At 38.9% G+C, this 25,825-nt stretch overlaps 5 protein-coding genes across 7 annotated transcripts; 2 read left to right on the forward strand and 3 right to left on the reverse strand.

Annotated features, from left to right (window-relative positions):
• Positions 1-441: 441 nt before the first annotated feature.
• LOC121802131 (piriformospora indica-insensitive protein 2-like) lies at positions 442-3,056 on the reverse strand. Its single transcript, XM_042201710.1, has 2 exons — positions 2,163-3,056; positions 442-1,718 (listed from the first exon to the last, which is right to left on the reverse strand). The coding sequence occupies exons 1-2, from the start codon at positions 2,373-2,375 to the stop codon at positions 540-542; spliced, it is 1,392 nt and encodes a 463-aa protein (XP_042057644.1). The 5' UTR covers positions 2,376-3,056; the 3' UTR covers positions 442-539.
• Positions 3,057-4,199: 1,143 nt separating this feature from the next.
• LOC121805850 (nuclear matrix constituent protein 1-like) lies at positions 4,200-9,513 on the reverse strand. The gene is given in 10 exon segments (XM_042205865.1): positions 4,200-4,568; positions 4,571-4,639; positions 4,726-4,933; positions 5,068-6,063; positions 6,065-6,999; positions 7,534-7,617; positions 7,701-7,971; positions 8,059-8,312; positions 8,391-8,600; positions 9,029-9,513. Coding segments are annotated over 10 exon segments (3,480 nt in total). The 5' UTR covers positions 9,320-9,513; the 3' UTR covers positions 4,200-4,406.
• A 2,473-nt stretch (positions 9,514-11,986) lies between these two features.
• LOC121802040 (protein decapping 5-like) lies at positions 11,987-15,981 on the forward strand. The gene is made up of 8 exons (XM_042201579.1): positions 11,987-12,399; positions 13,122-13,222; positions 13,484-13,555; positions 13,632-14,567; positions 14,921-14,983; positions 15,110-15,310; positions 15,399-15,509; positions 15,609-15,981. Exons 1-8 carry the CDS (start codon positions 12,228-12,230, stop codon positions 15,759-15,761), a joined length of 1,809 nt encoding a protein of 602 aa, XP_042057513.1. The 5' UTR covers positions 11,987-12,227; the 3' UTR covers positions 15,762-15,981.
• Positions 15,982-19,027: 3,046 nt separating this feature from the next.
• On the forward strand, positions 19,028-22,906 carry LOC121805902 (protein decapping 5-like). Of its 3 annotated transcripts, none has more exons than XM_042205935.1 (8): positions 19,028-19,395; positions 20,126-20,226; positions 20,409-20,480; positions 20,557-21,477; positions 21,802-21,864; positions 21,989-22,183; positions 22,283-22,393; positions 22,493-22,906. In XM_042205935.1, exons 1-8 carry the CDS (start codon positions 19,224-19,226, stop codon positions 22,649-22,651), a joined length of 1,794 nt encoding a protein of 597 aa, XP_042061869.1. In that variant the 5' UTR covers positions 19,028-19,223; the 3' UTR covers positions 22,652-22,906. The 3 variants fall into 3 exon arrangements, with proteins under 3 accessions (XP_042061869.1, XP_042061868.1, XP_042061867.1); XM_042205934.1 differs by having other exon boundaries at positions 19,029-19,395; positions 21,989-22,189; XM_042205933.1 differs by having other exon boundaries at positions 19,030-19,395; positions 21,989-22,195.
• Positions 22,907-22,986: 80 nt separating this feature from the next.
• On the reverse strand, positions 22,987-24,315 carry LOC121805904 (clavaminate synthase-like protein At3g21360). Its single transcript, XM_042205936.1, has 3 exons — positions 23,950-24,315; positions 23,513-23,766; positions 22,987-23,437 (listed from the first exon to the last, which is right to left on the reverse strand). Exons 1-3 carry the CDS (start codon positions 24,313-24,315, stop codon positions 23,092-23,094), a joined length of 966 nt encoding a protein of 321 aa, XP_042061870.1. The 3' UTR covers positions 22,987-23,091.
• Positions 24,316-25,825: the final 1,510 nt, after the last annotated feature.

Below are 25,825 nucleotides of genomic sequence, written 5' to 3' on the forward strand. Positions count from 1 at the left end.
AGGTGTGGGAGTGAGCATGGATTTGGGCATGAAGGACTGGTTTTGCCAGGTATGCTAGGGACCATGGAGGCCAAAACAGAACACTAAAATCAAAGTTGAAAATCAAGAAATGATACATAACCTAGAGCAAGAAATTCTGAAATGAAATAAAACCACATCCAGAATTCTGACAGCTTGAATCAGTCTGCACTTTGTAATTTGTATCTTGAAATGGTCCACCACTCATCATCAACACAATCTATATACACTACTTTCATGGACCACATTTCTATTACAGCCTAAATTTATGTGACTTGTGTTTGTTTCAGAAATCCACCCCTATCTCCAAAACAAATCTACAGCCTGTTCCTCCCATTCCTTTCACTTTCACCACATTAATAACCCATCTCTACCATCAACAAATCTGTTCTTGATTATTCCAATTTTAATTTCCCCTTTTTATTTGTCGTTTTCATTCATCATTTCCAAAGATAAAATGTAATGACTTCAATTAACTTGATTCCCTAGTTACCATCACATTTACAACCGTGAAATTTGGCCTATTTTAAAAATGTTGCAAAGCCAAAACCAACCAAAACTAATCTACTAACACCAAACACATTGAATCCTAAAGAAGGCGTCGACGACGCGGGATCACGGAAGCTGGTCCCGTACTTGATCACTTGAACTCGACACGGTTTGACCCCAAAAGGTGCATAACTGGCTGACTCGAGCTCCTCGGGTTGATAGCAGAGGCCCGGGTTGCCCCATGCCCCGAACCGCGGCCCCATCCTCCCATAGAAAGCCTCTGAGAAATTAAGCTTGCCGGTTAGATTGTTGCCGTGGAGATAGATTGAACTAACATTAGGCAAAGTTTCAATCTTTGAAGGTATATCCCCTGTTAGCTTGTTGTCATTCAGACCCAAGAACCTTAGACTTTTCAAATCTGCAAGAGATTCTGGGATGCCACCTGTCATGCTCGTATTGGACAGCTCCAAAGCTGTGATACACCTCAAATTTTGCCATCCAATACTTATTATGTCACCACAAATGGGATTGTTTGAGAGGACTAATTCTTGCAATGAATTCAATCCTTGAATAGTTTCACCCAATCCACCACTTAATCTGTTTTCACTTAGGTCTAATAGGGTGAGATTCTTGAGATTCCGAATCTCTTTCGGAATCTCGCCCTCTAGTTGATTACCACTCAAGTCGAGCTTTAATAGGGCCGTCAGCCCTCCTAGAGTTGCGGGTAAGGTACCCGAGAGCAAATTCCCACTCATATCGAGAATCAAGAGACGGTTAAGCCCTCCAATGCTGCCCGGGACCCTGCCCGTGAATGAATTCCCGGCAAGATTCAAACGCCTCAACTCCACCAAATTGCCAATGCTCTCGGGCAGTTGCCCCATTAGGCCATTTTCAGTCATCACTAAAGACTGAAGATTCCTTAGACCCCCAAAAATCTCGGGAACCGGTCCGGTTAGGCCGGAATTCAAACGAAACTCAAGCGACTCCAAACTTCCAGCAAAAACGTCCCAATTACCGGCCGGGATCGATACAGGGCGGCGGCGTGGCGTGACAAAGCAATTGAAGAAGGATAATGATTTTAAATGGCTTAGTGCAAACAAATTGGGGCTGAAATCCACATCTTGACCACAGATTAAAGAGTTGTCATGAACAGGTCCAATGCTCAAATCGGTCACGTACCAAAATCCATCATACAAATCACAAGAAACTCCCTGCATTAATAGTTACACAAAGATTAAATTTTTCATTCGTGCGGATTATGAACATATAGACAATTTGGAGCAAGTTTTGTTTTTTATAACTGACTACAGACAGATTTTGCCATAGAAAGAGTGGAGATGCACAAGCAAAAGATATTTTTTTGTTTCAGATTCTTACACGATGTAATGCATTCTAGTAGTGGAGAATAACACTAGAAATAGAAAGTAGAAGTCTTGAACGAAAGAAAGATTCTGCAAAAGTTGGCATTGCCCATAAATATGAGAAACGACATAGTTTTAGTTAGTAAGGAATCCACAAAAGTGGCACAGCTCTGACCAAAATTTGACTGCTCTTGCAACTCAAAAAAGATGGGCATTCTACTTCATGTAGAACCTTGAAACTGGACAAAAGATTCAAGAAAATGTGTGGAAAGCTTTGTGGAGAGAGAGGGAGACCTGAATAGGGGTCCAACCGCAAGGATCTGGATAGAGACCAGAACCATTCCACCATTTTCCAACAAAATCTTGGATAGTATTATACAGAGCTTCTTGCTCGGCTGTCTTCATCGGAGCACCCATGCTGCTGTCTTCCTGTCCGATGCATGGCGAAGTGAAATGAAGCAAGCACACAAAAAGAACTGGGAAGCTCAAAGACTGTATCTTTTTCATGGTTGTTTAAAGCCCAGATAAAAAGGAAGTTAGAAACCAGCAACCAAGAAATGGGCTTTTCAAGAAATGGTAGAATTTCTCGGGCATCAAGTAAACTCTGAGAGAACTAAATGCCGGGAGTTGCAAAAGGTGGGATTTGGAAGGAATGAAATGTGGAAAGATGGGATTTTTCAAAGTGGGATTGCAACAAGAAAGCAGTGGAGGCTAGAGTTCGATTCTTGCAAGAGTTTATAGGAAGATCTAAGGTAGTAAATGGGGAGTAATGAAAAGGGGGCATAGTAAGAGAGGCAGAGTTAGCAGAAGTCTGAGGAGGCCTGCTGCATCTTTTCAGCTTACTACAGTTGTCAGTTCGAAAAAGAGACAATATACAGAGCAATTGTGGTAACTTCAATAATATACTAAGATCTACACAGTGGCAAAGAAACAAGAAATTGATCAAAAAAAAGTTGCATCTTCTAGTTTGTACAAAGAGATCTACTTCCAAAATGGAAGTAATATCAATCGTTATAATATGGTTAGCATAACCCAAAACAAAGTGATTAACCAATGCAACTAGCAAATGGGATGGTAGTTTAATGAGTGAATGAATAAACAGTTGGGGGATTTATTGTTGGATATAGGCATCTAGGCTTCTGATTAAAAGGGTTTCTAGGGAGATGGGGTATGAAATCAAAAGTGAAATATGGGCATTTAAATACATGCAAGGCAAAGGTAGTTTTTGTCTCGAGGGAATTAGTTCTCACCTTTGGGCTTTTGGGTTCAAAACAGATTTTACTGTAATCAAAGAGGACAAAAGGAGTGGGTAAGAATTCAGACATGGTGGAAAGAGTCTTTGAAATTTGGACACAACTCTTTTTATCTCTTGTAATTAATAGTGGGCTTCAATTAATATGTTGCATTTCATTACAGAACCTTCAAAGTAATGTCAATTCTCAACCCCAACTGCACAAAAAGGCAGAGCTAAATTATTGCTTTTTGAAACTGTTCATGCACAATTATGTGGTTAGAACAATAGTAACAACAGCAAACCAAAATATAATTGCATATTGTATGCAAGATGTATGCATTCACACACAGCACACACGAATGTGTGTTGTACTATGTTTTTTTTGTGAGGGGACCAATGATATAAATGCAGTTTAATGGGTAGTTAATGAGGCTTTGGTGTTGGGGAAAAGGGCAAAAAAAGGCTATTGAAAGGGAGAGCGAGAGAGGGCTAGCCCACTCTATAATCTCTCCTTTCCAGACCTTACATTGTGATAAGTCATTTTCTCAACTTCGTGCTTTTTTTCTCTAAGTTTATTTTATAAAAGGATAAAAAGATTAATGCTCCCAAATTTGGCATTTGATTTTATTTCTTCTTTGATGATTTGTCACTTAATAGGGGAAAGTGATTGGCCATTGCTTTTCTGGATTTGTATTTGTTATGGGATTGATGAAAATAATTGGGTCTTTTTCTTGCTTCTTTTTTCAGGCCATTTCTTGCCATGTGCACCAAGAAGGTCCCCCTACTTGCTACTACTATTAATTAGCTTCAATTAACATGAATAGGGTGTGACTTCGCCGCTACAAAAATATAGTTCAAGAATTATTGAGCAGATACATAATTGCAACCTTAACATTAGTAGATTGAATTATTTCAAGACAAAACTTGGAAATTATTTGTCAAACAAACGGCTTTAGGACATTAACGAAGGTTTCCTACTCTGTATTTATTAGGAGGGTATGATAATTTTAGGCGCATTTACTAACTTTAGGTGGCTTTATTTACAGTACAGTTGCAAAAGTTTGACAAAAAGTAGTACCAAAAAAAATCTCCCATCCTTAACAAAATTATTCTTGGTTTGAAAAAATCAAATAAAGAGTGAGGTATTTGGAGAAGAGCTTGATTACAAAACCGAATATGCTGCAGGGTTCTAAACATAAAGGTGATCCCCAACAATTCGGAATCCACTACTCACCTATGCATATCACACAACATTTAACCTTGTGCAGCTCTAATACATCGAAAATGAAGATCAAGAAAGGCTATCACGATGTAAATAATTTCCAAAGCTTTCTGGGCACTGAAGCTTCACCGGGAATATCGTCATCTTCATCGTCGTCTTCCTCCTCTTCTTCTTCCTCGCGCAATGGGCTGCTGTGCTCAACTTCATCGCTGTATTCTGGAGTGCCACTGACCTCCTCACTGACTATTCCACGTTTTTCTTCGTGGACTTGACAGCATTTGAGTTTTTATTAATGGTGGCTTCCGATGGCACAAACTGCATCGCGATATGCAATGATTTTAGGAACGATGTGAAATGATTTTAGGAACGTAATGCCATCATAAGATCAAGCAGAGACTTACCCTTACTACTCTATCAACCATGACCATCTTTGTTTGTACGCGTTTATGAGAAACAACCTGGGCCGAATCGTCAGGGCTCCCATTCTGACTGGCGACTTCTTCAGTTGGTGTAGAAGTAATTTCATTATCCATCAATGCAGCAGCATCACCAGCTTCTTTATCTGATCTTTTCTCAGTGTCTGTTGAGGCAGCAATACCCTTGCCTTTACTGGGGATAAGAAGGAAAAAAACTATTTTTTAGACGTAGCAAAGGACTTAATTAATCAATTTGAAAAATGATGTCATCAGTTCTTATACTAGTAGTAATTATTTCGTCAATGTGTAGTAAGATTAAAGACTAACCCTGTATGGCGCCGAAGGTTATAACGCGACTTCCCAGCGTCTTGTACCACTGGAGCAGCCGTTTGCTGTCTCTTCCTGCGGCCACCCACACTCACACTTGCTGACTGACCATCACTTTCATCTCCATCACTCATTTTAGAAGATGTTGCACGAGTTCGCTTTCTCCGAACAGAACTGGCTCCTTTACCAGCAAGGCTAGAATCTCCTCGACTTTCCTCGTTGACAGAAGTAGGGGTGTCATTATTTGTCTCACCATCTTTTGATGTCCTTCTCAAGAAAGCTTCTGCATCTTCAACTACTGCTTTAACAGAACGTGTTCTATGGATTACATTCCCTGGTTTTCGAGCAGATTTTCGTCTACGATTCGGCATCTCTGAATGCTTGGAGTCTTCTGAAACTTCTGGTGCCGCACGCCATATTTCAGGAGCATCGGATTCAGTTGCAGCTCCAACTGGCATGCTGGGTTCACCAACATTTTGAGCAGCACTGACCAGTGTATCAGACAATGCTTGGTCCAAGTTTTGAGAAGGCATGTCTTGAACTTTCTTGGTCGGAGACAACTTGAAGACTCTCGGAGTGCACTTCCTAAGAAGCCAGGAAATACGCCCACCAGAATCTGGAGATTTGTCATCATTCTCACCAGGAGTTCTATTAGCCTTCATTTCATATGAAGCAACTTTTTCCAGAACTTGTTCTCCCATTGCCTGAAGAGGAGAAGCCTCGTTTTCATCCAGTTCAGATATAAGAATGTCATCTAGCATGTAGTCCTTTGCCATGCCCCCACAGTTTTGACAACTCTTTATCCTTTCAAGAAAAGAAACGAATCGGCCTCTCTCATTGATAAATTGTTGCCTCTGTGACCTGAGTTTTTTACATAAAACACCAAGGTCATTAATGTCATTTTGCATTTCCAGCTGCTGCTCCTCCAATCTGCTTCTCTCTGACCTCATATTTTCCATTTCTTTATCTGCAACGTCCATCAAATGACTGATATTGCAACGCTTTCTCAATCTTATCCTCAAATGCTCTCTCTCTATCCTGAAGAGATTTCTCAAACTCCTCTTGCTTATCTCGCATTTCTGCCTCAAGATCCCTCTTACGAGTCTCAAAATCATGAAGTAACTTATCGTGCTCGTGCCGAGCTTTTTCTGATAACATTGACAGCTCAAGCTTCTTTGTGGTAGCAAATGATTCTTTCTCAAGTCTAAGAGTTTCCATCTCCCCCTTGATGTAGTTTTCCGTTGCAATTTTATCTTCCAATTTCTTTTCCAATGAGTGTTTGAATTTATCAAAAGATTTTTTGTCTTCATCAAGTTGTTGCAACTCTCTGGTAACTTCGGCTCTTTTTTCATCAAGTACCTCCCACTCTTCCTCAAATCTCTTCCTGTCTAGCTTTAAATCATCGCGTTCCTTACAAAGCAAATCCTTCTGACGATTGTACCTCTGTATCTCCTGTTTCAATTCCTGTATTAAATGGTTATGCTTCTCCCTCTCTTCTTCAGTAATTCTAAGCTTCTCTGTTTCATCACGAATCTGTAATTCTGTCCGACTAATCTCAGCTTTCATCTTCTCAAGCTCATCTTTGAAACTTTGTAAAGTTTCTTTCTCAGAAACTATTTCTAGTCTAATTGAGTTTAGATTCTTCTCCTCCAATTTGAGGGTCTTATCTTTTTCCTTCAGCCCCTTTAACATTGCATCACAATCCTTCTCTTTCTCCTTGACTCTTTCTGACTTCTTCTCCAGAGCCTGCTCCTGCTTTTTCAATTTTTCCGTCATATGGCTAATTTCGTTTGACTTCTTAACCAATTCATCTGTTTTGACTCTTAGCTCATCCTCAAGCAACTTTCTTTTATCTTCCAGTTCTATTTCAAGGTCCTGCTTTTTAATCTCAAATGCAGCTCTGTGCTCATCAACAAGGTTCTGAATCTCCATCTGCAATATGGATCAACATTTAACAACTCTTAATAAAATGGAAAGGAACTAAATTTAGTCAAAGAAACATCTGAAATACAAGGAAATTAAACAGCATGAATAGGGGGATTAAGCAATAATAGAGTAATCTCTCTTTTTCAATCCCACTTTATTTGTTACACAATAACCAGCTTGATTGCAGATACAACAATAAACATTATATAGAAGGAATGCATATTATAGCTGTTACATTCCCTAAGTTTGAGTTACAGATATGAATTCAATTTAAAGTTCAATATTATGGTACTGAGATTAAGCAAAATCAATAAAGTGAGCCACAAATGAATTTTCCAAAATCTAGAACGAATTTTCCAACATTGAGAAGTCACTAGGCAAAACAGATCTTGTCCTTGAGGAAAGGAAATGCAGAACAAGGGTTATCATTGGATACCATTACTAATAACTGTAAATTATTTGGTTTATTAAAGCAGGTTAAACAAAATAAAACCCAGCTAAATATATAAATTTGCACAGAAACTAAGGAAAACAACTCACTCTCTCTCGCTCACTCAGCTTCTCAGTCAATGCACTTAAATCTTTTTCCTTCATCTCTAAATTAGATCTAAAAGCTTCAGCTTTCTGCAGGGAAGTCAAACCAAAGTTAGACATAAGAAGTTATTAAGTAAAGTTTAAAAACTAGATTTAATCAATCAGAAGCTTACTTCCTCATTTTGGATCAGCTCAGAAAGTTTTTTGTTGATCTCGTCTTCTTTGTTCTTTAGGTTTAAATTTAGCAACTCGGCCTTCTTCTGTTCTTCGACAAATTCACCTTCTCTCTGCTTCAACATCCTATTAAGTTCAACTAACTTCTCCTCTCTCTCATTAATATGTCTCCTATTCTGACAAAGTCTCTCTTCAGCTTCTTGCAGCTTCCTCTCCCATTCCCGCATATCTTCTTTATGCTTCAAAAAAGTTGCTTCATGGGCATCCCGCCTAGAACAGAAGACAAAGATATTTATAAACAAAAGCATGAGCCACAATCAAATAAGAAAAGCAAGTGAGTCATCGCATTAATCATACTCGGATATGAAGGACATGCGTTCCCTTTTAAGAACACTTTCGCGCGTATCAACCTCCTGAAATTTCCTCTCCATCTCTAGACTCTTCCGGCTGGCCTCAGCAAGCTTTGCACCAGCAGCAAGCAATCTTTGTTGCACCTCCAAAGAGCTATCTTGAATTCCAGCCACCAAATGATTGGCATCAGCCAGCCTCGTATAAGACGTTATCTTGATTTTATCATGCTCGGCATGTATCTCACGCAGAGATCTCTCAAGCTGCCAAAAGTAAATTTTAGCATTCCATGAGGACAAAAACCATACATATTGAATTTACAACGAAAAAAAATGAATCACCTCTGCCACACATTGTCGCTCACCCTCCAATGCTTTTCTCAAATTTGTTTCTCGTTCCTCAGCTTGAGTAACTGCAATCAAGTGAGCTGCTTTTTCACGCTTTAGAAGCTCCTGCACTTCTAGAAGAGATTGATGAACTTCTTCGTGCTTTGAAGTCCACTCTTTATTCTCAATCAGTAGTAACCCCATATTGTACTGATAATCATGAAGCTGCCAGACAGAAAAATAAGCTTAAAATTAGTTCCACTATCTAATGCATCTTAACAAGATCAATATACATTACCAAATCAAATCAAAAACAAAATCCATTCTTTCATCTTTAACAAGAGTTCCTTCACCTTACCAATGTCTCATCTCAATATATTTATCATTCATAGCATGGTACAATATTACAAGGGCTTAATTCCTGTTAGATAGTTTCCTATTGCACCAGGACAGTATGTAGCAACTACTTTATTCCTCAATGAGATGGCAAATTTCCAGCAGGCATCATACTTAGGCATATGAAAATCTTACCACACAATTAGCCATTATCACAAAATAAATCGAAACCAAGTAGCAACCAAATGAACATTTGGAATAAAATTAAACGAATAAACAAAGCACTCTCATATAAGTGAAAATTAAGCTTTTCTAACCTCTCTTTCAAGGTTCTGGGCTTTCTCCATTAATGCATCCCGATCACGCCTCTCCATCGCGGCCTCGTCCAGTAACCCCACCTCTCGAAAGCGTCTCCAGTCGTCCATATTCTCCATCTCAACTCTATCCTCATTGTCAATTAACAAGCCCCTCGGGGGCGGGGGTGGGGGTGGAGCAGGGTCGTCAATAAACGACACCAATTTGCCCTTGACGGTTGTAGGGTTTGGCTTATGCGCTTCACTCCTGGGCGTTCTCGACGGCCCCTGCCACTGCCGCTTCGGAGTGAACATTGCGGCTTTCAATTGAGATGAAGGCTCAGCACCTTAGTTCCGATTCTTGAAAAAATTGGACGAACCCTTATTCAGATGTTTCGAACAATGGCTCGGGAAATTGATAGGGCCGGTAAGTACACGTTAGAGGGTGCCGATAGTTGAGTGGGACGCGGATAAGCTATCAATGGACGGAATATTCAAAGGGAGAAAGGGATGCGAAGCTGTCTCAGTTTTTCTGTTGTGGTGAGGGACTATATTCGAATTGTTTGGCGGTGCTACTATTACATGTATGCCCTTAGCAGTTGGCGGATGACCTTATTCCATTCGTGGATTTAGAAGGGTAAATTTGGTAACTCATACGAAGAGTTAAATATGGAAAAATTTCAAAGGTGTACGTTCTAATAAAAAAGGGTACTTTGGAAATTCATAAGAAGAGTTAAATATGAAAAATTACATATTCTCATTAGAGCATTCACAATAGGGGTGTCATCCGTGCGGACGACGCCCCCTACGGCACCTATTGCGCGCGAATCGCCGCAGGGAAAGGCATGGCCGTCGGGCGGGTTGAGTGCAATATTAAAAAAAATTTATTTCACCCCTATATATACAATTCATTTTTCATTTTATTCACATCTCTCATTCTCGCGAAATATAAATTTTCTATCATAATATTTTGGATGGATGTACCCCTTGTTCATAATGGCGCTGCATCATTAACAAGGTGGTGCGGTGTGATTAGATGAGTCGATAGTACTATAATTTAACGACGAGTGTGATGATGCGACAGTGCGGCATTGTACCTCTGAAATATATGGGAGCGATTATCATTTTCTAGTAATACGATTATTCTGCAATACTCCCTCCGTCCAATAATAATATGCACTATTTTCTTTTTAGTTCGTATCACAAGAATATGCAGTTTCTAATTTTGGAAACTCTTTTATCTCTAATGAGGTGGATCTCATTCTCTACTAACTATACTTTAATTACTTTTTTTCTCTACATTTTTCTTACTTTACCAATTTTGCATTAAAACTCGTATCGAACCCAAAATGCATATTCTTTTAAATGAAGGGAGTAACATATATGAAAAAAATTATTTTTGGTGTATTTTAATATTTTTATTTTATCAGGAAGGGAGTAACATATATGAAAAAAATAGTTTTTGCTGTATTTTAATATTTGTATTTTATCATCATATATTTTACTATGAGATTTCTTATAATAGTATATTTATAAAACTTCATTATAGTACTTTTCAATTTAATTTATATAATTATGGTATGCAGCTTAATTTTACATTTTAATAATCATTTATTATTAACTTAATACAATAATTATTATCGTGGATTGCACAACAGAGCAATTCTAAAATAATTCGACAACACTTTTATCTAACCCTTTTGATTTGATTACCGAATTTGGGGCATGTTTTTACTTACTTTGTTACTTCATAATGTCATGAAATAATTAGCATTACTACTTCAACGCTAAAATGTTGTTGATCTCTCAACTACTTCAAATTTCAAACTATTTACTCTTATCAATTTAAGCCTCGTTCAATTTATCAGATAACACAAATTTAATCCTACATTCTTCAGTAATCGGCGGTTCAGTTCTTACTTTTCACCTAATCTTGCCCACAACTATGGATCTCGGCCCGTCTTGACATACTCATTTTCTACCAAATCTCGTGACTAACCATCAGAGCCCACCCCCGTACGACTAAATATTCGCCTCTCACTCGTCTCTCCACCAATGTTCTTGTTCGAAGGAGAAAAATGGTCTGGGTTGGAGAAGGAGACAACCATTTTCATTTATTTATTTATACTTCATAAATTTACTGTCACATATAGCATTTGTCATTTTTTATGGAATACACGCACCTTAATAGAGTGTATACGTCTAAAAAGAATAAAAGGGATGATGAAGTGTCGATTGTACTAATTGATTATTCACTTAACTAATTAACATTTGATGGACGAATTAATTGAAATATGATGCACAATAATTACTAACTTTGCGTTGCTAATAAATTAATTTTTTTTTCAGTTATTAATTTATCTTTAAAATAATGAATTAAACTAAATTATTTGTAATTAATCTTATTTTTAGTCCTACGTACCAAACATCTTACTAAGATGATAGATGTAGTTTTACTAACCAAACAACAATATGGAATTCAATACTATCTAGTCGTATACAAAGTTTATCTCAACTTATCCTATAGTATATATTAATATTATTTTGTCTATAGAACCGAACAGACACTTCGTATGTAAAAGTATGAGAATAGATTTACTCGTTAAATTATTCCTCAATTTTAATTTAATATGAGTATTTAAAAAAACTCTCATATAAAATCGAACTTAAAAGCAATAGTAATATCGAACCATATAAACAATTTATTTTGAGTAAGTGAATCTTTTGATATTGTAATTCAAAATCACAATTTATTTTGTCCCACACAATATACTTTCCAAATTCAATCCGATTTAATATTGATAATTCAAAATATAAGTTTTGTTTGGTCATGAACAGTTCTACAGTATGATATTGAATATTGATTTCATTTTTATTCAATTTACAATTACAATATCAAGCTCTAAAAATTCAACCAACCATATACACATCATACCTACTCCTAATTCACAATAAAATATACTCATCTACTACTATTCAATAGTATTTCAGATAATATTAACTACCCCCATTTAATGTTGTTACCCAATTTATAAAATCGTCTATTCAATCATCATCATCATCATTTAATACCACAACGAAAGATTAAAATCCTGAAAACCCTAATTTTTTGATAGCAGATGAAAAGTGTCTTTCTAGAAATTTGCATATATTTTTGAATGATTGCTTGTTTTCTGTATAAAAAACCGGCAATAATTAGAGAACCAGCAGAAGAAATTGGAAGATGGCTACGGAGGATACAACGGCGGCGTCCAGCGGTAGATCTGGCGGCGACGGAGCATCGGCGGATTCGTACATCGGCAGCTTGATTAGTTTGACTTCGAAGAGTGAGATCAGATACGAAGGTATACTGTACAACATCAACACTGAGGAGTCCAGCATCGGCCTACGCAACGGTGAGAGCAAATGAAGAACCTGCTATTTAATTTGCAGAAATCGTCGAACCTTTATTCAATGCGTTTCTCAAATTTTGTTTACCGGTAATTTGGATTCGGCTTGATCATAATTTCTTTATTTTTCAATAGCTGCATTGTTCGCTGAACTTGGAATTTTTACGTTCCGTGTGGCAGATATTGAGTAGCATAGGGTTTTCACCGCATTTGTCTTTTCAGTAGCCATTAGTATCCTTTTATCCTCGAGAGAGTTCGATTTGTCAGATGCGTATCGTAATTCAGCTTATGATTTCTCTAATCACTGCTTATAATGAGTATTCTTATCGTCAAATGGTGAATTATTGTCGATAAGCTTTTGATGCACTAACTTCTCTAACCGTTCATTGTTGTGCATATATAACCAAGTAGCTGGAGTTTGTCTTCTGCTTTTACAAAATGTGTATTTTTGAGGTGCTTGTCAGGTATAAAGGATGCATTATTGTTTGAACTTCAAAATTCTTAACTTTTAATTGATCATTTGACATTTTCAATTGATAATGCTGCTCTTGCTTCTTATTTGTTGAATGAGCTTTATCAATTTTTAATGATTGGTTATCCCATAGAAATTTATGTTAGGCTTCATTTACATGGGCATAAATGAGAATAGCGGTGTACTCGAACCTATTCCTTAGTCGTTATTTTTCATATTGAATTATATCTATTAATTGATTATCTTAATGTTGCAGTGAGATCATTTGGAACAGAAGGACGGAAAAAAGATGGACCACAAGTCCCTCCTAGCGACAAAATTTACGAATACATACTGTTTAGAGGAACTGATATAAAGGTATTTATTTGATTTGATGCTTGTTTGTCTCTTCAGGATGTGACTCAGCACTCAGCACGGCAATGCCTTTATTCCTGTTTAGAGCTTTCCCAATTTCATCTCAAGTTGTTATATTGTACTATCAACTTAGAGTTTGGCAGATTTTGTCAATAGACCCATTTTGGTTTATGTCCTTAACCATTGCTTTTGCTGAATGTGGGAATGGAATTTCCTCAATCAATTCATTTTAGATCCAAGATTTACTTGTCTATTTTCCATCAGGATTTGCTGGTCAAAGCTTCCCCTCCAGTTCAGTCTACACCGCCTGTTAACAATGATCCTGCAATTATTCAGGCACGTAGTACTGCAACATCATTAATGATATGATGCATGAAAGAATTTACTCTAATCAATCTGAGTTCTGATGCAGTCGCATTATCTACCTCCGACAGCCCCACCTACAAGCTTGCCTACAGGTCCTAATGGGTCTTTAGCAGATCTTGGTCCCCATTCTGCACCTATGGGACTCCCTGGGTCAAATTTCCAAAGTGGCCTGCCTCTATATCAACCTGGAGGGAACTTGAATTCTTGGGGCCCTACTCCACCTAATGCAAATGGTAGTGGATTACCTATGCCAATGTATTGGCAGGGATTCTATGGCACACCTAATGTTCTTCCACAACTATCGCAGCAGTCCTTGCTTCGGCCACCTATTGGCATGTCAATTACTCCGTCTATGCAACAGATGCAATTTCCTGCTTTCAATTCATTTTTACCAACAGCTGCATCGAGCCTGCCCAGTTCTACTTTGCCTGATCACCATTCTTCGTTTATTCCCAACAGCACAAGTTCTTCTAGTTTGCCCTCTAGCAGTTTGCCTGCTTCAACTTTGTCTTTGAATATGCCCCCTATGCAACCTGCTTCTTTGGCATCTGAAATAATGACCAATCTGTTGCCAAACAAGGCTCCTGTGTCTGTCATCCCTACATCAATGCTGAGCTCTAGCTTGCCATCATTGGCTCCATTTTCAGTTCCTGATAATGCAGGAACAACTTCTATTACTAGCAAGAACGTAGTACCTGGCCCAGCAGCTGTAACTGAGCAGACCATATCTCGGCCTGTAACATCTATTGCTGGGACATCTAGTTTTGGTCTAATAGAGACTCCACCGCCTTTAATAACCCCAGGGCATCTGTTACAGTCTGGACCATCTACTGCTTCTGCACCTCAATCTTTACAAATAACACACAAGGATGTGGAAGTAGTTCAAGTGTCATCAAAGCCTGTGGCAGAACCGCCAGCTCCTGTAGCAACGGAAGCTCAACCACCTATATTACCTTTGCCACCAAATGCTCGTGCGCACAAGGTTGGTTATCATCTTTTCCTACGCATCGCATGGGCTTATTCATTTAATATGTTCTCTTAATTTTTACTTTTTAGTTTTGAGCAAAGTCTATGACAAATGTGTATGAACTTGCGATTCAATTGGAATTCAGTTTTTGAAACCTTGTTATATGGTAGAAGATTAGTTTGGAACTGAAGTGGAAATAATTGGAGAGTCGATTGGTGTTGGATAGTAGATCATAATGTTTTTTTGTTATATTTGTTTTTTAACTTAGATACTCTTACCCTGATATTGATTTATTAACAATTAAATGGATATGAGTATCTGATATTAGACTTTAGGAGCTAATATTGTATCTTCTTGTTGTCCCCTAGCTAAATGGTGGCCCTTATTATGCGCGCAACAATTACAGAGGGCGTGGGGGAAGAGTAACTGGGGTAAGATCTCTTTTTGCATGTGTATTTACACTCACACATACATACATTAATTTGTTTTATGCGCGGTTACTGGTTCCTTTGTAGTAAATAAAATCCAATTTGATAGCATTTTACTTTGCCTTGCAGAACCAGCGGCCAGTTATGAAATTTACTGAAGATTTTGATTTTATGGCAATGAATGAAAAATTCAAGAAGGATGAAGTTTGGGGCCATCTGGGAAAAAGTAATAGGTCGCAATCTAAGGATAAAGAAGGACACGGTGATGTCAGTGATGAGGAAGATAGAGAGGACGAGGATGATGTTGAATTGCCTAATGTTGAAGTCAAGGTCAATTTTAGTCAATGCTCAACTGAAATATCCAGCAATTTGCAAAATATTTCATGCCAATTCTGAAATATGTTTTTGGTTGTTGCAGCCTATTTACAATAAGGACGACTTCTTTGACTCCCTTTCTTCCAATGCCCTGAACAATGATCCTAATCATGCAAGGACAAGATACTCGGAGCAAATAAAGTTAGACACACAGGTATGTTAGTATGTATATATGTCCAACTCCAACCCTGACTACCAATCCCAGTTTTTTGGTTTGCAATAGCCTCGTAGTGATTTTAATTGCTGTTGACAGACATTTGGAGAATATTCAAGGTATCGAGTTGGTAGAGGAGGCCGGGGACCATATCGTGGTGGTGGTCGGTATCGTGGGTCTTCCTATGGAAGAGGAGGTTATGGATATGTAAATAGGGGACGTGGGCGCAACATGCAGAGTCCAGCTTCCTAGTGACGATCAGCATAGAAACTTTTTTGTAATGTTTGTATTATGATTGTGATTCCGGCAGCACTAATTGGTCAGCGGTGGCGTCGACCTACCTCACCCACATATGTTGCTGCCTATAACAGAACTGAATCTTCACAACTCGTTTCTATAGCTGCAACGCTGAGCGAGTTACCTCTGTACACCCTTTTGATGATTCACTTCTTCAATCCCCCATTTTCTTCAATAATGTCTGTGCATTCATATTCGCAAAATCTCATATACTATAAGAATGTCGATTTGCGCATATCCAATGTTTCTCTCCCTCTCTTGCTCCATTTCAGCCTCAACTCAATTGTTTTAGTTATCACATCAGTTTTTGTCATTTTGTCCCAACACGTGCAATACTTTCAACCTCATTATCAGCCGAACTCAATTTCACATCCATCATTTAAAAAAAGAAAAATTACTTCAGATTACTTGAAATTGGAAATTATATTGTTTTAAATCTAAAATCTACAATTAAAAACTAAAATCCCATTTTTTTTCTCGAGCTCCTCGATCACCTTGTTTCGGCGAGCTCGCTCAACCTCAGACAAATGGAAAGTGTCCATAGCAATTGCCTTCGTCTCCTCAATGGAATATTTCTTCGGAATAATCCAAGTTTTCGAATTGTTCAAATCTCACCCCAATGCGTATGCATAGGCCATGAACGCTACCTAAGCACTTTGATCCATATCCGACGAATTTGAAGATAGATAAAACATTGAGGTGTAAAAAGAGAGAGTAAGGTGTGAAAAATGAGAACGAAATGTGGATATTTATGAAGAAAATAATTATTTAAATTAATAAAGAAACAAAAAAAAAAGGAAAATTAGGTTCAATGGTTGGCATTTCGGCCGTGTTCGAGGCGGTTTGCCGAGCCGCCCTCTCATTGTCCCCGTGCAGCCCCACCGGGCGGCCATCCCAGGTGGAGCTGCATTACAAATGCTTTAAGTATGACTACTTTTGACCTTCAATTCAATAACTTTTAAACAACAATTTATTTTGTCCCACACAACATAACATACTATCCAAATCTAATATGATTTAATTGAGATAATTCAAAATGTAAATTTTGTTTGGTCATAACAAATATCGATATCGTTTTTCAATTTACAATATCAAGCTCTAGTTCTTCAACCCAATTCAATAATACTCTGTCCACTATTTAAATAACCATTTTAGTAGTACTATTTTGGGTTATCCACAACATTTACTACTATTTTTTTTTGCATTTAATATGTGGATCTCATATTCTATAAACTTTTTACACTCACAATCCATAATAACTAAGGCCATCTGCATCACTGTCTCAATACCGTCTCATCCCTTCACTATTCATGGGCCCCACTGCACTTTTTACCCCATCTCTTAACTAAGAGACAACACATGCATCCCTCTATCTCTTAACCATCTCATCCCTTAACTATTCATTCAATTTCATTTTTTATTTTTATCTTCAACAAATTTAATTAATAAAAACACACTTCATTAAATAAAAGAAAATTACAATTAAAAATCCTAAAAAATAAAAAAAACACATAATTAAAATCTTTAAAAATAAATAAAAAAAGTCATAATTTAAAATACTAGAAATTAAAAATTGCACACTTAAATTATAAAAACTACTCCGCCGACGAATCATCCCCCGAAGACGGTGGCGGTGCACCCAAGCTAGATGGGGGAGGAATACCAAGTTGACTTGCCAGATACTCAATGCCGGCAAGATGGGTTTGATATTGGGCAGACGTCATGCGGGAAGTGTCAGCCATCGTGACGGTGAAGTACATGGACATTAGGGAGGACGGCCCGCCTGGCTTTATTCGCCTCGGCCCCTCCCCCTCCCCCTCCCTCTAGCCGCCTTCGCCGCCTTGTTCCCTTGCGGCCGACGTCGAGTACCAGAGGAGCCCCCTGCATCGGATGTCGGGAACTCAACCTCTTGTGAGGCGTTGACCTCACCGCCATCACTAGACGAGTATTGGCCACCCGCCGCATGGTTTATGCGTTTCGAGCTCAAGCCCGTGCTGGAATCGACACTGCTAGCCCAACTATCAAGATGTTTGACCGTCTCCCAAACATCGGGAAATTTGAACTCTTTTTTGGTGTCAGATTTAAAGACTCTCAAAGCCGCTCCCAGAATGTCGGCTCCACTGGCTCTGCTTTGGTATTGCTCCGCTTTCCTCTTGTAGATCCCACAAAATCTTTTGACATCTATGTCGGCTCGCTCAAATGAGCGCGAAGCATCTTCTGGTTGCGGCTGAAGGCCCCCATCGGCTTTTTTGCGCTGTATACTTGGGTGACCTTATCCCAAAAACACTTGCGGGTTGGGTTTGTTGATTCTCGAGGATGGAATCCTTCGACGTGCTGATCCAAGCGTCGAAGAGAACCATCGTCTCCGCTAGTGTGTACGGATGACGGCCGCTGTCCTCACCGCCTCCGAAGTGTGTTCCTCCGGAATATCCTCCCCAATTTGGGATAATCCCTGCGTTTGCGTGCTACTCAGACTTGGGGGACGATAGTATGCATCAACTGGAAAAGATGGCGTTTGGTACGCCGACATCGCCGAGCCTTGTGTGGACGCCGACGAACCGGAACCGGAAGCACCCAAAACATTGTACATGCTCCCCCAGTCGACAAACGCGTTCAAGTCGTAGCCGCCGCCCTCGCCGCCGAAGTTTCCGTCACCAGACATTTTTGCAGAAATTGGAGAGGAAAGAGAGATGATACGATAGTGTTTGTGAGAGTGTAGTGTTTGTGTGTGGAAAAAATGGTGGAGGAATTTAGTTATTTATAGATGAATGTGAGAAAAAAAGAAAAAAATTTTTGCAAAAAAACGGTTAAAAAATGGCCGAAAAAGGTCAATTTTTTTTTCAGATTTTTTTTTAAAAAATAATTAAAAATAGCCTAAAAACGATGCCCACTCGCAAAGCCGACGAGTGGGCGTCACGCCCCAACCGCTGCTCGTCACGTGGCCGATGCGCGTGGCGAGACAGCACGCCAACCGCCCCTCCCCCGAGCTACGAGACGCGACGGAACACCCTCATCGGTGTCTCGATGCGGGTGCTCTAATGCTACTAAAAATGATTTGTCACATCTGCTTACTCTCTCCATTTATTTTTCTTCTCAGAATCTATCAATTTATTAAAATATTGCTGAGTTAAAATGACTCTTTAAATACTGGGAGGAGGTAGAATTATTTTGATATTTCAGTATAAAATTCAACCGATTAACAAAAGGTACTGTAAAACATCCCCATTTAATGTGGTTATACAATTTATAAATGTATATCCATTGAGATTAAAATCCTGAAAACCCTAACTTATTAATAGAAAAAAACGATGGAAGAAAATTGTCTATCTAGAAAGAAATTTGCATATATGCGAGAATGATTGTTCAATTTTTTGCATAAATAACCGGCAATATTTAGAGAATCAGCAGAAGAATTGGATGATGGCGGAGGCTCCAACGGCGGCGTCGAGCGGTAGATCTGGCGTCGGCGGAGCATCGGCGGATTCGTACATCGGCAGCTTGATTAGTTTGACTTCAAAGAGTGAGATCAGATACGAAGGTATACTGTACAACATCAACACTGAGGAGTCCAGCATCGGCCTACGCAACGGTGAGAGCAAATGAAGAACCTGCTATTTAATTTGCAGAAATCGTCGAACTTTTTTATTTTATGCGTTTCTCAAATTTACATTTGCAGCTAATTTGGATTTGGTTTGATCACCATTTATTTATTCTTTCAATAGCTGTATTGCTCGCTTGTTTAACTTTCGGAATTTTCACGTTCCGTGTGCCAGATATTGAGTAGCATATGCTTTTCGCCGCATTTGTCAGCATTACCATTTTTATCCTCGAGAGAGCCTGCTTTTGTCAGATGTGTCCGAAGTCGATATATGTTTATCGCAATTCAACTTATGATCTCTAATCATTGCTTATAATGAGTATTCCATATCGTCAAATGATGAATAATCGTCGAAACATTTTTGATGCACTAACTTGTCTAACCTTTCATTATTGTGCATATTTAACTAAGTAGCTGGAGTTTGTCTCATGCTTTTATAACTTATCAGAAATCAAGGATGCTTTTTGATTCGACTAGACAATCCTTAACTTTTTATTGATAGTTACAGTGGCGTTTCAACTGACAACACTGCTCTTGCTTCTTACTTGTTGAATGGGCTTTATCGATTTTGACTGTTTGGTTCATCTCATAGTAATTTATGTTAGGCTTCATTTACATGCCCATATATGAGAATAGTAGTGTACTCGAACTTGTTCCTTGGTCATTGATTTTCATATTAGATTAAAAAATTAATTGATTATCTTTATTTATATTGTTGCAGTGAGATCATTTGGAACAGAAGGGCGGAAAAAGGATGGACCTCAAGTCCCTCCTAGCGAAAAAATTTATGAATACATACTGTTTAGAGGAACTGACATTAAGGTACCTTCATCTCATAATTTCATCTCAGGTTGTTATATTGTATCCACTTTTAATTTGGCACATTTTGTGTGTAGACTCATTTTTGGTTTATTTCCTTATCCATTACTTTTGCTGTATGTGGGAATTGCATTTCCTCATTCAATTCATTTCAGACCAAAGTTTTTACTTGTCTATTTCCACAGGATTTGCAGGTCAAAGCTTCCCCTCCAGTTCAGACTACACCACCTATTAACAGTGATCCTGCAATCATTCAGGCACGTAGTACTGCAATGTATTTCATGATATGATGCATGAAAGAATTTACTCTAATTAGTCTGAGTTCTGATGCAGTCGCATTATCTACGTCCGACAGCCCCACCTACAAGCTTGCCTACAGGTCCTAATGGGACTGGAGGGGAAGCTTTGGGACTCCCTGGGTCAAATTTCCAAAGTGGCCTGCCTTTATATCAACCTGGAGGGAACTTGAATTCTTGGGGCCCAACTCCACCTAATGCTAATGGTAGTGGCTTACCAATGCCAATGTATTGGCAGGGATTTTACGGCACACCTAATGTTCTTCCACAACTGTCGCAACAGTCCTTGCTTCGGCCGCCTCTTGGCATGTCAATTACTTCGTCTATGCAACAGATGCAATTTCCTGCTTTCAATTCATCTTTACCAACAGCTGCATCTAGCCTGCCCAGTTCTACTTTGACTGATCACCATTCTTCATTTATTCCTAACAGTACAAGTTCTTCTAGTTTTCCCTCTAGCAGTTTTCCTGCATCAACTTTGTCTTTAAATCTGCCCCCTTTGCAACCAGTTTCTTTAGCATCTGAAACAATGGCCAATCTGTTGCCAAACAAGGCTCCTGTTTCTGCCATCTCTACATCAATGCTGAGCTCTAGCTTGCCATCATTGGCTCCATTTTCTGTTCCTGACAATGCAGGAACAACTTCCGCTACTAGCAAGAGCGTAGTACCTGTCCCTGCAGCTGTGCCTGAGCAGACCATATCTCAGCCTGTAACATCTAATGCTGGGCCATCTGGTTTCGGTCGAATCGAGACTCCACCACCTTCTTTGATAACCCCAGGGCATCTGTTACAGTCTGGACTATCTACTGCTTCTGCACCTCAATCTATACAAACAACACATAAGGATGTGGAAGTAGTTCAAGTGTCATCAAAGCCTGTGGCTGAATCATCAGCTCCTGGAGCAGCGGAATCTCAACCACCTATATTACCATTGCCACCAAATGCTCGTGCACACAAGGTTGGTTATCTTCTTTTTCCTATACATCTCATTTAGTATGTTCTCCTGACTTTTAATTATGAGCAAAGTCTGAGAAATATGTATAGAGCTTGCGATTCAATTGGAATTCCATATTTAAAACCTTGTTAAATGGCAGTAGAAAGATGAGTTTGGAACTGAATTTAAAATAATTGTAGAGCCGATTGGTGTTGGGTAGTAGATCATAATGTTTATTAACTTGGATACTCTTATCCTATTATTGATTTATGAACAATTAAATTGATATGAATATCTGATACTACTAGACTTTATGAGCTAATATTGTATCTTCTTGATTTCCCATAGCCAAATGGAGGCCCGTATTATGCATGTAACAATTACGGAGGGCGTGGCGGAAGAGGATCTGGGGTAAGATCTCTGTTTGCATGCATATTTACAATCACATACATACATCAATTTGTTTTACGCTTAGTTACTGTTTCCTTTGTTAATGTTTTACAATTTCACAATAGAGCATTTTACTTCCTTGCAGAACCAGCGGCCAGTTATGAAATTTACTGAAGATTTTGATTTTATGGCAATGAATGAGAAATTCAAGAAGGACGAAGTTTGGGGCCATCTGGGAAAAAGTAATAGGCCGCAATCTAAGGATAAAGAAGGTCGCGGTGATGGCAGTGATGAGGAAGATCGAGAGGATGAGGATGATGTTGAATTGCCTAATGCTGAGGTCAAGGTCAAGGTCAATTTTAGTCAATGCTCAACTTGATACCCAGCAGTTTGTAAAAGATTTCATGCTAATGCTGAATTATGTTTCTGGTTGTTGCAGCCTATTTACAATAAGGATGACTTCTTTGACTCCCTTTCTTCCAATGCCCTGAACAATGATCCTAATCATGGAAGAACAAGATACTCGGAGCAAATAAAGTTAGACACAGAGGTATATATATATATATATATATGTCCAAACCCTGATTATCTTTCTTCTAGTATTTTGGTTTATGCGATAGGCTCTCAGTGATTTTATTGCTGTGTGCAGACATTTGGAGAATATTCAAGGTATCGAGTTGGTAGAGGAGGCCGGGGACCATATCGTGGTGGTGGTCGTTATCGTGGGTCTTTCTATGGAAGAGGAGGAGGAGGTTATGGATATGTAAATAGGGGGCGTGGGCGCAGCATGCAGAGTCCAGCTTCCTAGTGACCGTGATCAGCGTATAAGCTTTTGTGTAATGTCTTTGTATTGTGATTGTGATTTTTAGTGTTAAACTTAAGAGTGAAGGGATAGGAGTCGTTGATCTTCCTCTTTTGTTATATCCTTCCCATTTTCATCGACATGAAGTTGAAGAGGCTACGAGTAGAGGTGTGCTAGTTGCTGTTATATATATCGTTTATAGGAGATGTATTTATACTGCAAGGTAATGAAGAATTGAAGTATTTTCTCCTCGGTGTTAAACGGTTGATCAGTATGTACTTTTATCGTGAACGAATTAATCATTCAAAAGATTAAATTTATTTTATAGTAATTGGTAGGAATGTAGATGCCCATGTATATATGCCCTGCGATGAGAGGAGAGGAGAGGAGAGGAGAGGGCTTTGTTTTGGTAATAAAGAGCATCTTATTTTGGGGTGATTGGGATCTTATTTGCAAGTAGCAACCAAAACCTTTCTAGGTGGAAGTGCAGGCCTTCTACCATGAAGTGTAGCATAGTTGTCCAAGAATAGGACATCACCCTTTTGCCACTTGAACTGGATGCTCTCCTCTTCTATAATCTCCTCACATCTCTTGACCACATCGGCCGGTATCTCAGACCCGTCGGCCATGGTGGCAGAGCTGAGGTCCTTCCCGTGCATCCCGACAAGCGTGTTGAACCACATCCTCCTCCCCTTCCTGCCCTCAAAAACCCTTGTCAAGCACCTCGGCCCCAGTATCGTCTTCACCCCGCCATCCGCCAGCCACTCCACGTCCATCCCCAACGCCTTCGCCCTGAACACGCAACCCAACTTTCAGATCATTCAACAACTAGATAGCAAAAACATGTTAGGTGAGAGAAGACATTACCTTCTCTCGGCTTCGGCAGGGTCCGTGGTGGCGAAGGCATCTTGCCAACCGCGACCCCTCATCGACCCCGTGTTGTCATTGCTCAGAGCTGTGAAGGTGTACCTCAGCCCCTTCTTCTCCAGCTCCTCCACCATCTCCGGAAACTCCTGCACCATCCGCTCTGTCACCCGGAAACTCGGTACGAAAGGCGTCTCACCGCCTTCCGGTGATGGTACTTCACAAAATAGTATAACCTTCTTTGGGAATTCCTTTATCTAGAAGAACATAATAAATTTTAGATATCAGTGATATTACACCACCTTCATTCACTACCAATAGTCTTAATATTAGAAAATACGGATTTTAATATAAAAAGAGAAAAATTGGTGAATTATAAGTTTTGTGAGACAGACCAAAAAAAAAAAAAAAAGACTATTGGTTCTGGACGAAATACTTACTAAGACCATCTCGTGGTGGTAGTAAATGAACTCAGAGAGGGGGCCTTCGTTAGCCGTCCAGACCCTCTTGTGGACGTGAGTGCGTGGAGCGGGACCCACGTACCGGATGTCCTCCCAACCGAAGGTCTCGATGACGTCGTTAAACTCCACGGCATTCTGAACGTCGAATCCCCTCAAGAGAACAGCGCTGTTCTTAGTGATCATATCGTCGAACCACTCCTTGTTCCTATCCAAGGCCTCCAGCAACGACTTGACCTCGCTCTTGCCCTCGCTCGGAGGCTGCAGCACCAGCGGCAGAGTCTCTCCGTCGATCTGCTTCTCGCCCTCGCACTTCCCCACCTTGAAATCCTTGCAACTCAACTCCATATCCATCCCTAAATCTCTTGTTATTGCTATGTATGTATCTGATACTATTTATAGGAAGCTGTGCTACTCATCAATTGATTGTGATCATCACTTTGTAATCCACGTATTTTGTCGTTTTTGGAAATGATTAATAGTCCATATGCATGTATAGTGGCTTCAAGGAATATATTGTAGGTTGATTAGTTGCGTGAATTTTGTCTATGGATTTTCCATTGTAGAAAGGCATCTGCCGCTGCCTAGCTATGTGGTTTAACTAGATTAATTTATTTCAATTTAATCTCAAATTTTGATGCCCCAACGTTGTCGTAGATACAACATAACACAACGCATGATCTCTCTCATTTGTCGATTAGTGTGTTTTGTTTGAATTAGAGTTTTGGCTGCAGCTAATGTGTGTTTACGAACACAACGGAACATGGGGTTGTAAATAACTATGTTTTTATCAACACCCAAAACCTTCACTGAGTCAAGACAAACTAAGAGGACTCAAATTCCGAATCCGCTTTCATCAATTCGTTTTTTCCTGCCATTCATTAAAGCTTCTAAACAATATAAATATATCATGTTGCCGAAATTGGATAAAATCAATGTTTCTACCCTGATAGTGCCATTTAATAATTTTTTTATTTCGAACCATCAATATATTCTAAATGTAACTATACTAATATAAATAATATCAAAAAATATGTGTAGTACCAAATTAGTATTAAATCACTTTTGATCCTAAAAAAATAAATAAAAAAAAGATAAAAAAAAGACTATATGGTTATACGCCACGCTCATGGACTATTGATATAAGTATTATTTTACCAAAGAATGCATAGAAACGCATATTTCAGAGACTATTTATGAAATTCTCTTGTTTTTATTATAGTTGTGTGATATTCCAAATAAAATACAAGTCCTATAATAATTGACGTGAATCAAATGTTTATAATTTTTCCCTTTGAATTCGTACATTTCAGAGTGTTTTTGAACTCATTAGCTGTAGGGCCAAAGGCCCAACTATATAACATTACGGCCTCACAGCCTAATCTTGAGTCGACCCAATGGGCCACTCTATTTATGCACATGCTTGTTGTGGGGTCCACTAGAAACGAATTAAATTTTGGTCGGATTTTCATTTTAGTGTGAGCGCCAGCTTTAATTTGTCATGTTTACAGAGAAATAATCACAAATGCAGCCAAAAAGCATATCCAATAATATACGCAAATCTTTGGTCTAATCTACTTTTGTTATGGATAACTAATTCTATCCATCCATATGCACCAATCCACTCACGCAAATCCACCAAATAAATGCCAATTCTACCTTTCTCAAATTTAACTCCTCTGTTTTCGTTTTCCAACCATATGCTATTTTTAACATATTTCTGTTTAGTGTAATTAAAAAAATAATTATTGCATAAATACAAACATGAAACCATACTATTACTCTGTAACTTTAAATGCCTCCTTTTTTTTATGGCATTCCAATAACAAGACAAAATTGGACAAAAAGACTTCATTTT

The sequence above is a fragment of the Salvia splendens genome, chromosome 5, assembly GCF_004379255.2.
Source record: "Salvia splendens isolate huo1 chromosome 5, SspV2, whole genome shotgun sequence".
NCBI lineage: Eukaryota > Viridiplantae > Streptophyta > Magnoliopsida > Lamiales > Lamiaceae > Salvia > Salvia splendens.